The sequence below is a fragment of the Mauremys reevesii genome, linkage group 19 (assembly GCF_016161935.1).
Source record: "Mauremys reevesii isolate NIE-2019 linkage group 19, ASM1616193v1, whole genome shotgun sequence".
In the NCBI taxonomy this organism is placed as follows: domain Eukaryota; kingdom Metazoa; phylum Chordata; order Testudines; family Geoemydidae; genus Mauremys; species Mauremys reevesii.
The window spans coordinates 22,820,850-22,833,021 of record NC_052641.1 but is presented as its reverse complement, the minus strand read 5'-3'; the positions used below and the strand labels follow the sequence as shown (position 1 = coordinate 22,833,021).

The 12,172-nt window shown below is 42.4% G+C and overlaps 1 protein-coding gene across 7 annotated transcripts in view; it reads left to right on the top strand.

Moving 5' to 3' along the window:
* Window positions 1–12,172, top strand: part of DENND1A (DENN domain containing 1A) — a 367,825-nt gene that overhangs the window by 339,217 nt on the left and 16,436 nt on the right. For 5 of the 7 annotated variants that reach the window (XM_039506501.1, XM_039506502.1, XM_039506499.1 and 2 more), the window contains 2 exons: window positions 7,635–7,890; window positions 9,062–11,002. The exons of the other annotated variants lie outside the window; for them this stretch is intronic. In XM_039506501.1, coding sequence (XP_039362435.1) covers window positions 7,635–7,890; window positions 9,062–10,369 — 1,564 coding nt within the window. In that variant the 3' untranslated portion in view covers window positions 10,370–11,002. Of the gene's footprint in view, window positions 1–7,634; window positions 7,891–9,061; window positions 11,003–12,172 lie in introns of those variants that run through there. 7 annotated transcript variants of the gene reach the window in all.

The window sequence follows — 12,172 nt, the reverse complement described above, 5'->3', positions numbered from 1 at the left end:
AGGTAGGCAGGAGCTGGTGCAGTCATGTGGAGATGATGAGGGTTGTCGCTGTGACGGACAGGATCCTTTTTTCCCTCTAAGACTACAGCATTGCCTGCCTTGTAGCTGGGCTTGCTGTGACCTGCCTTTTCAGAGACAGCCCTTTGTGTATGAAATCCTAGCAAGTAGTGGGTGGTAGACTGCAGGATCCTCGCTGAATTGGGTTAATGAGGGAATAGGCACTCTTTTTTTGGATTCTACTGCCTCAAGCTAATAAAAAATTTAAACTTGGACATTTTAGATTGTTTGTGCCTTGTCTTTGACAAAAATCTTTTATGGAACTACAGCAGCAGCAGCTGAATTTAAATAAGTTTTTATTATGAAATCCCACTTTGTCATGCAAGGTGCCTTGAAGCAAAAAAAAAAAAAGAAAAGGGGGGGGCCTATTAACTATCATTATAGCTTCCATCTTATTTATATTGATCTCTATTGAAATGCAGTTTATTAGCTGATCCACCCATCTGTCTTTTGAACTACCTCTTTCAAATTAGATATTCCTTCATGGTGGATTAATTCCACATTTAAAAAAAAAATACTTGAATTTAAATAGACCCTAGCAAAGCAAAGGAGATCATTAGTAACACTTTGGAAAGGAAATTAACTGACTTATCTGAGATTCACAACCTCCGGACTCTAACTGCACATAACCAAACGGTTGAATTCCTCACCAAAAAGCTGTGGAAATTCCAAGTTTCTTCTGATTTCTGTTAAACTCTAGTAGGTTTTTCTGGGATACTGTCAAGTGGTAATTCCCATGTATGAAAGAGAAAAGGAGCATTTATACATAAGTCAAGAAAGGATGAAGCATTTTTAAAAATGTTTTTGACTATAAAAGTCTTTGTTAGCCCCTTTACTAACATTAATTGAAAAGTTCTTGGATATAGATATAAAACTAGTGCCTGGAGGAATTTGTTTCAAACATTTTGTAGCAAATGTAGCTTACTTCAGCGCCAGCATTTGGCTTCCCCTGGGATGTCTGTTACAGCATGAGGGGAGAGGAACAACTCATGTGACCATTCCAGTTGGAGTAACACAGACTACAGTATAATCTGATCAGCTGTGCCCACCCTAGCCCCAGTTACTCTGGCCTAATTGTGAGTAAATGTTTATCACAATAATCACAGTGGGCATCTCAAACCCTCTTGGGTTGTTGCCCACAGCCCTCGACATGCTCTTTCAGCCCGTCTTTCGCAATAGTAGTCAGGACAACAGAACTAAGAAAACACTGAAGACTGATCTTGAACACAGGAGCCACGAGGCTTTAATATGCCTGAACCATAAAGTCAACAAGGTTTTCTCTCTCACTATTATTTGGGTCCTGTTCTGATTTCAGCATATTAGCCCATAATATAAACTGCTGTAATTTAATGTGCAAACGTGGTTCCATCATCTACGAGATAAGAACCTGCTCCTCACTGTACGTACTGGGCCCACTGAAGTAGTAGGAGTTCTGCTGTTGACTTCAGTGGTAGCAGGATCAGGTCCTCGTCTTTTGATTATCGATGTGGCTTTGTGCTCCTGACAGCGTATCGCTATTCACGGAGATAGCTGGGATCTTACTCAGCTGTGTGCAGCAGATAAAATGAATGTGGTTGGGCAGAGACCTCATGGGGATGGCTGAAAATGACACAGGCTTTCATAATCCTGTATGATTTATCTTCCCTTCCTTCCCCTCCCCCCCCCCCCAATCATTGTTTGAGTCATCTGGGAATGAAAAGCAGACCGGAGCACAATGCTGTAAAATAAAGCTCATCAGATTAAAATGCAGAGCTCTCTGGTTAATATTTTAAAATTGAATCTTTTTTTTAAAGTTTCTATTTGGGACTTCTTAGTTCTTTAAAATGCTTTAAAATATTTCCAAGAGTTCTTAAATGCTTATGTTTAATAAGTGTGGCTTAGCGTTACAGAGAGGAATGGCAGATTTATGCTGTACTATATGCATAAATTCTCATTGCTCTTTTCTCCTTTGCATCCAGTATGTTTCCGACATGGGCACTCTCTGCCATCTTCTCCACTTTTCAGCTGAGGTTTAAAGCAGTAGTATCCTCTTCCATTTGCCCTGGAGCAAATTCAGTAAATCATTTCTGCTTTACACTGAAAAGAATAATCTAGCTGCTTTAAGGTTAAACAAAACAAAATAAAAAAAGCAGTTGACAGCTACAGTTATTAATGGAAAGGTATCCACAAAATCAGCACCCTTGAAATACTTATTCTGTGTCCCATTCTCAGTTTTATGCTTTCTCTTTCCCACCATATCTTCTCCGTACTATACAGATAGCCAGCTGTACATATGCACACAGAATTATGATGTTTTCTTCATTATGGAACTGTCATTGACTTCAATGGGCAAAGGATCAGACCTGGGGTTCTGATCTGTGTATTGTTCATTATATAGTTTGTGTGTGTGCCTATCGTTAATCTACAAACGCAGAGAGACATAGACGTAATGTATGTTTATATGTAGGCACAGCTCATAGGATCAGCTGGACAAGACATATATTTTTATAAAAAATAAATGTTTAAACAATGTATCACAGATAAAAAGACTCTGTAAAATCTTACTGGCAAAAATTTTCAGCCACCATCTCCAGCAGAAAGGCTGTGTCTGTATTACAGTATATAACTAATGGGGGAGAGAGTAATATTTCATGTATACATGTACTATACAGTATGTGTATAGTACGTACACCCCTTCTCTACAGCAGCACCTCGTAGCAACAATACCTCAAATGTGAGCAATTTTAAGACAAATATTAAGACATTAGCAGGCAGCATTTCTGGAGAGAGCATTGTGTAAGTAAGTAGTGCAGCACAGCATGGTACCGTTAGTTGTGTGGCTTTGGGACAAGGAGATTTGTCACACATTTTGTGGATATTTGTTCCTCTTTGCCCACTTCAGCAGCACCCTTCTGCTTATCCTGCTTGATATCTCAACCTGTGTGTCATTAGATTGTACAATGAAGCTGAGAACAGCTCAAAGGAATAATTTGGAAAGAAGTCAGATTGTTGGATGGGAATTGTGGTGGGAAGGCTGGTTTCCATCCTAGCTCCTATTACAGTGGTGATGGGTCTGCAGGTCCCAGCACCTTTTCCCAAGAGGCAGCAGTACCGGATGTTTTAGAAAAACAGTATTTTCAGCCTGCAAAGTAAAGCTGAACACTTACTCCATTGAGTCATCTTGTACTCGGACCCTGGAGCAGGCAATTGAGTTCAGAAATTATTTAGAACCTGAGTTGCTCGGTTTTCTCTCCCTTCTGCAACTTTGAATGTGACAACTTGATAACTTCCTTTTCTCTTCCTGTTTCCTTCAGCCTTGTAAAGCCCATGCGACACTATACAGTCTTCCTCTCTGAGGACTCTTCTGGTGATGAATTTCAGCAGGAAGAGGATCCTGTCTCTGCCTTCTCTGAAAACTTTTTCTTCTCAGCTCCTTTTGAATGGTCTAGTCTTTATTCTTTCATTGCATTAATTCAGGCTTTGAACAGCCATTTCTGCACCAGTCAAGGCTGCCTGCTTCTATGCTTGGATTTTTAAAAGAGCTTTAAAATCTTTTTATAGCACTTGATTGTATTAATATTTCTCCTGCTTGACTGTTCTGATTCTGTGAGGCATGCAAGAGCATGTGTCCTGCATGAAGCACTGTGCTGTTTGGTGCCCACAATGTGGGTGCAAAACTTATCATGTTATTGGTGACTTGGGTTGTGTGGGAGGTGACCCTCCATTTATCTCTTCCTTCCAGTGTGTTGCTTTCCCCTCCTTTTTTCCTGCTCAAACCCTTTGCCCTTCTGCCATTCTTCTGCATCCAGGGCTACTTGTATGTTGTGAGTTGTCATGTGAGCTTCTTCTGCTTCAGTGCGGTCGTCAGCTTCCTCCAATTCCACCCTCTTATTCCCAGCATCTCTGTTCCATCCCATACCAGGTCCTCAGTGGCTCATGGAGGAGTTCCCCACAGGTTCCTCCCAAAGCCAGAGGATTTCCAAGGCTTCTCAGTGTGCAATGTGTGACCCAAAATTACACAGGAAATAACACAAGTAGTTAGTTGATATTGCTTATTGTCTGTGTCCGTCATTGAACGCCCATTTTATTAACTTAATGTAAAGTACTTCAGAGCAAGAACTTTTGACTTTAACTCTTTATAAATTCCATTTTCAAATACAGTCCCAGAAATCATTCTTCATGATAGTAACAGCTACGGTGCTTTGGGTTTCATAAATCAATGTGCAGTTTTATTTAGTGTGTGTGTTAGTTATACCACATGTGTACTTATTTATCTGTAAATAGTAACTGCTGAGTTCATTCCCAAACCTCTCTAATACTTTTGAGCCAAATTTTCAAACAAAGACTCCTACAGGGGATGGCTACGTCCTGAATGTAGAGGTCCATATCAACATTTTGGATTATAAATGCCTGTTTGAGGCACCTGTGTATTGATTAGGTGGTCAGCCATAGGATTTTGAAATCATTCAAAAGCACCCACTTTTGAAAATTTGCATGTCTGTCAGTTTCCATGAATTTGGTGCACAGAATAGAATGAAACAGACCTATACAAAATATTCCCATGTCTTCAAAACTGGAATAGTCATGCAGAAAAAAGCTTACATGGGTGAAGTGCAGACTGCCCTGTAATACACACCTCTGTTTGTCATTGGCGTGCTGAACATACCTCACGGGAGGGCCTTGATCCAAGGGGTTGATCCTAATGGGCCAGTCAGACCAAACCTGAACCTTCATTGAGGTCCCCCTGCCCCCCCCCCAAACAAAGAAAAAGTTAATTCCTACAAAATACTGTTCATTCTTGCAACTCCATGCACTTTTGGTTGTGCCCAAAGCCTGAGGATGAGGTGTTGAAATATTGGGAGGGAGCCTGTTCTTGGACTGTTTATGACTGCTCCAAGAGCAGGAAGTGCCTGAAATCTAGACAGCACCTGGTCTCAAGCAGTTTCCACCACTGAGATTGACGTGCAGTCAGATCTGAGTGCTTCTCCAAACCCAGCTGCCTGTGACTAACTGCAGCTGTGTGTGACTAGCCTGTGGGAAGGGGCTAACATGGTGGTGTCCAGGAGATAGTGTGCTCTCAAAGGTCACCTGATTCCTGCATAAAACACGTGAGGAAATATTAAAAACTTGGAGTAACAAGAATATGACTGACAATTTTAGCCTGCTTTCAGATGGCCAATTAGCACCACAATGGGTTGGGAGGAACATAACGGCAGCCAGGGTAGCTGACTCTTTGAGGATTGGAGGGTGGGTTCAGAGACCTCTAATAGTGGGTAAGATTACCCCATAATGACAGAGAAGGCAGGAGGACACTTAAGACCTGCCATGGGTTGGCCATCTGAGGACAGAAAGGAAGATCTTGCACTTGTGCTTATGTATTTAATTCACAAAGGACTCCACCCTGCAGTATTTTTCCAATAAGATCTGATTTAAGGAGTTATGAGCAAGTTGTGTGTGAGATTAAAGATGGAAATTCTGATCACATCTATAAAGATGGTGCTTTCACATGCCTTCACTAAGGGCCTGATCCAAAGCCTACAGAAGTCAGTGGACCTCTCTCTCTTTTGGATCAGGACCTGAGTCATAACCGACACTGTGCTGCATTTCCACCCTCATAAATCCCACCTGGTTGCTCCAATTCCTCTTCATGCAAACCTGAACTTGCATTTCACAAGATGTGGTATTAATTCATTCTTTATTGCCCCTTATGAAATAGTTTTATGCTGTAGGAGAAGTCACTAGCAAGAGATATGCACTACTGGGTGCCTCTGTCTTGTGCATCTTTTCACGGCCGCACTGATGGTTGAATGCCAGTGTTTGTGTAATGGTGAATGAAGCAAGCTACACTTGGCTCATAAATTTGCATTATATAGATAGATAGTTAGATAAATAAAAAATATGGAAAGAAAGAGAAGGATTCTTCCACATTACATTACGCACACTCCCAAATATTTTCTCTTAATCCAAAGCCTTGTTTAAATGCCACTGAGAGACTGGCTGCTAATCAAGTGCCAGTCACCACAGAAATGCATGTCAGGTCTCATTATTAATTGGATGCACATTATGCTGCTGTTCTCCCGTACGCAGAACTGATATGCAAATCTAATGGTGTTCAAGAAATTTTTTTCTGCAGTACATGTGAGAAGTGTATTCTAGTAACCCAGGGGTTGGCTGTAAATGTAAAATAGATTTCCCCATCATGGACTGCAGTGTCTCTTGATAAGATGACACCAGAATAATCATTGCAACTATACACAGTACTCCCAATTACTGCAGGAAAATCCCATGAATTACATTCAGTGCTGAGTGAGCTAGAATTTAGAGAATGTAACTGTGTGCAAAACACTGGAGTATTTGCAGCTGCGCTTTTTTGTTGGGAATATCCAACTTCCTGCATAAAACAACTGGGCCTCGTTACAATATTCTACATGTGGGCCAGCTCACAGCCAGTCAGAGTGGAGAGCTAGTGTCAGATAATTCATGTTCAAATACAGCTCTGCTCAGTGAGTTTTCAACTGCATCATCACTGCTTTCTTTTCATCTCTCCTTTTCAATACCCGTCTCCCTCCATTTAAAATCCTCCAGTCTTAAAAGTGGTCTCTTTTTTTTCCACCTCTGCTCACTGTATGTACGCACTCCCTCTGTTAATGGGATTCTGTCAAAAGTAATTTGCCTCCAAAAATATAATTTTCATAAACATATAAGTAGAGAAATTGGACTGTGATATTTCTAAACTCCAGTGGGAAAAGATTTTAAAAAACCAACCAAACATTCCCCTGCAAACATTGCAGCATTGTGCTAGAGTTTTGAGAACCATTACGTGTCCCTGACTTATATGTTTCATTTGTCCTAGCTGAGTGAAATGTAAAAAGTAAACAGCACAGATTGTGAAAAGTGAGCTTTTACTTTAAAAATTCATTAGCTATTTGTAAGATAGTGAAATTAAAATAATTGTTAATGGGGCAGTAACTGTCCTCTTAAAACTGAACTTCTCTGTATCCCCTTCATTCCCCTTAATTCTACTTTATGGTTTATAAAGCTGCCAAATAATCATAACCACCTTTTCTTGATGTATTGGGAGGATTGTCAAGAAAAGAGAAGGCAATGGAATAACCTTCCTTTCCTTGCTGCTGCTCACAGAAGTATGTTTATTGAAGTGTTTTATTGAAAGATCAGTTAACACAATTTGGATGTAAAATGTTTTCATCATCCCAACGGAAATGCAAAAAGTCAACTAACATCATCTGTAGTGAAAGTAAATGCATATGGATGTTCTAAAGTATTGATAATCTAAGTAGTAATGATACCTAGAAGAAAATCTTGCTGTTGAAAACATGCCATCTTAAAACCACGTGGCTCCTAAATTAGGCCCAGGAGTATGTTAGTTTCAAAGTGCAACAAAAGGGAAATAAGTCTAAAATGGTCAGAATTCAACCTAATGCAATGGGCTCAAGCCAGGAGGTACCGTAAGGGTCACCTGACAGGTGTATTGTATCCATGCTGAGATCACCCTTGGGGATTCACTCCCTAGTTTGAAATGTTGCACCCTTCAAAAAATCATTCTAGATATGAGATGATAAAGCATTTTTGTCTCTTAGGCCTCAGCCATACCGGGCCCTGAAAGAGTCTGATAGTGCTGATGGAGAAGAGGTTCTCAGTCCAGAAAAAGCAGAGGAGGCTCTTCCCCCAGGCCCTTCTACGCCAGACAAGGTCACAGAAGTTAACCTCCTGGAGGACATTTTCACTAATTTAGAGGTGGAAAAACAGCCTCAACCTCTCAGCCAAGCCAAAAGCTTGGAAGACCTAAGGACCCCCAAAGAGGAGGGTGTGCTGCAATGTTCTTTTGATTACCAGGTATGGGCATGATTTTATACAAGGTAAATGATAAAGAATGGAAGGGTTTCTGCAGAATTAAAGGGCCCTCCATCAGCCAGCTTTCTGGAGGAAAGAATTCTGTGTTTCAGTGTAAATGCATCCATTTCCCCATCCTGTCCCAGTGTGTCTAGAAGATTCATTTCTGAATGAGAGATTATGTCCATGAAGTAGAACATGGTTATAGGGCAATGGGCTTTTGTTGCAACATAAAAGCAAGGAGAAACCAACACTTTCATTTTCAAAGCAGGAATCCCGATCCATTTACAAGGGGTTTTTCCCAGAATCTGCTGTGTCCCCCAGCTGTAGGACACCGATATCCGTGAGGCTGGTGCTCAGCAATGCGAATACTAAGTAGCTTAGGAAGCGAAAGGGTGGTGCAGTAGTTAGGGCAGTAGCCCAAGACTTGGAAAACCCTGGTTCAAATCTCTGCTCCACCACAGCCAGGTCTTGGACACTTTGTCTCTGTGCCTCAGTTCTCCATCTGTACATTGGGGATAATAGTCCCACAAGATAAAGCTTTGGAGGCAATCAGATATTACAGCACCGGGGGCCAGATGAGTACCTGAGATGGAGAGGAGATTTTGCAGCCCCTTCATTTCTGAGTTGCTTGAATTTTGGCCAACATGAGTCAAAAAGAGGAATCGATTTGTAAAGTCTCATCATTCTTGATGCAGCATGTTTCCTGAATAGCCTTCTTAGCAAGTGCAAGGCTAAAGGATAAACCCTTTGACATCTTTGTGCAGCACCAAGTAAAGGCATGTAGCATCGTGCCTCTAATGATACTTAGTGCCTTATAGCCAGGTGGCACAGAGCATTTGCTGTATGTTAATTAAAGCTTTTGAGCCTGGTCTCCTCCACTTCCCCCGTAAGTCGATTTCACTGTATTCAGATTACATTTGGGAAATGGAAGGTGCAGGGATATGCCCAATGTCACACAACCCATCCGTGGCAGAGTTGGAATTAAAACCCAGAGGCCTGACTTCGTGTTTCCTATCCTCATGCCTAGACCAGTCTTTTCTCTGTCCCTCACCTGCAAATGCTTGCAGCATGTGTGCATCCTTCTCTCCGGCCCCTCCTATGCCCCCTATTGCTGTGCTGTTCATGTCTGTGCTGAGCAGGAGATCTTAATCTGTCTTGTACTTTCTGGCAGAGGATGGATCTTGGTGAATCTGAGAGAAGCAGGATTGTGCCAGCAATGAAACTCTCTCATCCCTACAACAAGCTGTGGAGTATGGGTCACGATGACATGGCTATTCCTACCAAATATTCCCAAAGCTCACCAGAGAGGCCCCTGACTTCTTTTGGGACCATCCCATCAATCCCACGGAGACCCCGGAGCAGAGACAGCATCTCGGTGCCTGCGGAAAAGGAAGAAGGGAACACGGCTATTCAAGGGAACATCACCATCCCTAGACCACAGGGCCGAAAAACTCCTGAGCAAGGGATAGTCCCTCCACCACCAGCACCCAGACCCACCAAACCCCAGACTCCAGTTGGGACAGCAGACGCTGTGAATGCCTACACTACGGGACGTAGCGACTTGGTTTCAGAGCTCATGCAGGAGCCCTTTGGAGCCGGGAATGTGTCCCTTGACCCAGAATTCAGACAGTCAGTAACTTATTCCCCTCACCCCTCTCAGCTTCTCTCCAGTTCTAGCAGTATTACTGAGATGCTCCAGCCAGTCAAGGTTAGTACAGAAAATGCCGGTAGTGAAAGTGACTATCTTCTTCGTCTGCTGGATCCATTAAAAACAACCAGCTGGCAAAACATGGGATCCCAGCAAGACTCCAGCAGTATGCAGAGCTCAGCCTCTCGAAGCTCTGCTGCCGGCTTTGCTTCAGTGGTGAGCGACTTTGCATCTCCTCCGCCGGCACCATTCACCCAGCCGCTGGGATACCCTCCTTCAGCACCGCCATTTCTGCAGCCATCCCTCAATCCATTTACACAGACAGTGCCAGCAGCCCTGACAATATCGCTGGTCAGACCCCCAGGGGGGCCCTTTACCCCTCCTTTAGGCCACGCTTATTGCTCCAGCTTCATGACACCTAATTCTGGCTTTTACCAACCACAGCGACCTAAGCCAAACATTGCAGCGTTGTCCATGCCCCATCTATTTGGCCAGGCTCCGACAGCACCACAGGCTAGTTCCTTACTGCAGCAGAGCCATAACCCTTCCCCAGCCAGCTCTCTGGAGCCAGCACGTCCTAAAATCAGAACATTACCAGCAGGCCATTCTGGCTCAAAGATAGCTGTCAAGCAAGTGGTGCCGCGAAGTTCTAACGACCCCCCTCTGGTTCCCCCGAGGCCCGCTAAGGGCGTAGAGTCAGTGTTACTTCCCTCAAAGCCTGAGGAGACAAAAGATCCATTTGAAGATTTGTTAAAAAAGACAAAACAGGAGGTTTCAGGCACGCCAGGTAATGTAGAACAGCTCAGAAAGCAATGGGAAACCTTTGAATGATGCTCCCACCCGACCTTATTTCTTTGGGGGGTTGGATTTTTTTATTTTATTATTACTGTTATTTGGTTGGCTTGTTTTGAGCCAGCACAAAAACCTGTTTCTTTATATGGAAAGTTATAGACACAGGAAACACAACTGCTCTTCTAGAATTCACATACAAGTGCTACTGACTGGAGTCCATTTTGCTGATGAACCCGCACATTGTCCCATTACCAGCTAAGGTTTCTCACTGGTATCCTAGCTGGCTTTTTGCCTGCAGTCAGTGAAAACTCCAGTGACTCTTGCACTGGCCAGAGCATTCAGGTCATTAGGGTATTATTTCCTTTTCTTTTCCCACACAGCCTTTTCAAGAAACTACTGAACCAGAAACTGCTCATTCCCTCCCTTGTAGTCTCACACAGCCTGGGACATGACACAGCACGTAGTTTTTGCTTCCTACCTGGGTGAACAGTGTTCAGATCAATTTCTTCAATTACACATATTGCTTATAATGTTTTGCTTACATATGTAGTGTGCAACAAGCTAACCAAGACTTGTGGTTTGTATTGAGTTAATCCACTGGGCTTAAATTGAGTTTGTTTAATAGCCTGTCTAGCAATATATACACGTGACTAATTACACAATTTTATCAGCTTTTGTTGTAGGTTTTGTTTGTTTTTTTTACACTCACCCCACTACCACCCCCCACAGAGCAGGGACTTCTTCAGTACAAAACCCATCCAAGTCCCAGTTACAGCAAAACTGCAGCACAGAGCAAAGCATCTTGCAGCTCAGGGCTCGAGCCTCTATCTCCCATGGGAAACTGGAAGCACCAGCAATTTAGTTTTTCGACAAAGACATCGGAAAATGTCTTTTGATGGGGTCCTTAAACTGTATCCTAGTTAACCTGTAAGTGTATGTTAATAGTATATATACATGTTCTAGATGGCAGTATTTGAACTGGATGTATTAGTATCTTATTTTATTACAAAAAAGAGAACAAAGATCAGGGCAGAAGTATTCCCAGCTCTTGAGGTCTCCAAGCCAAACCGTAGTACACTGACCAGGAGGCCTGGTTTCAGCCTGGTAAAGCCACAGGACGTGTCTGTACACAGAAATCACAACCTATACATATTGCTGAGTAAGTGATATAACATTAGCGTGTTAATAGGCGACAGCTGCCTCTCATTGCTGTATTTTTGGAAGCACTAAGTGCCACCTTGGTGCAGCTGAGATCTTATCACTGGGTACAGGGCTCAGCCTCCCTCATTCATCCTGTCTGAAAAGTCATGAACTTTGTTCCTACTTTTCCTGAGTACACAAATGGAGGGTGGAGGGTTGTGGGATCATGTGATGTACTATAAAGCAATGAACATGTTTATTGATTTGCATTTTGCAAGACATTTCTCTCTGGACACCATGACCTCAAACATTTCAATGCTTAAGGTTGGCATTTCTTATAAAAACTGCTACCTTTAAAGTGATCATTTTTGTGTTACTTAAGTGTTGTTGGGTTTTGGTTTTTTACTTGGACACAGGTTGCTTTAAAAAAAACCTACTCAAAAGTGATTTTGTCACCATTAAGTCTTTGCTTAAGTAAAAGAAGCAATTGTGGACATCTGGGAAATTCTTGAGACTCTATCCAAATTCTCTGCAGTGTATTTTGTTCCTACAGTCTCCTTGGAGACTCTCTTATTCTAGTGTGTTAAAATGGCTGTCTACATTGGAGCCTGTGCAATACAAGAGAAATTTACTCTAATAACTGATTGCCAACAGTTTGGGGGAGACCCTAATGCTGCATTTGTTATATTTCTGTAGAGTACT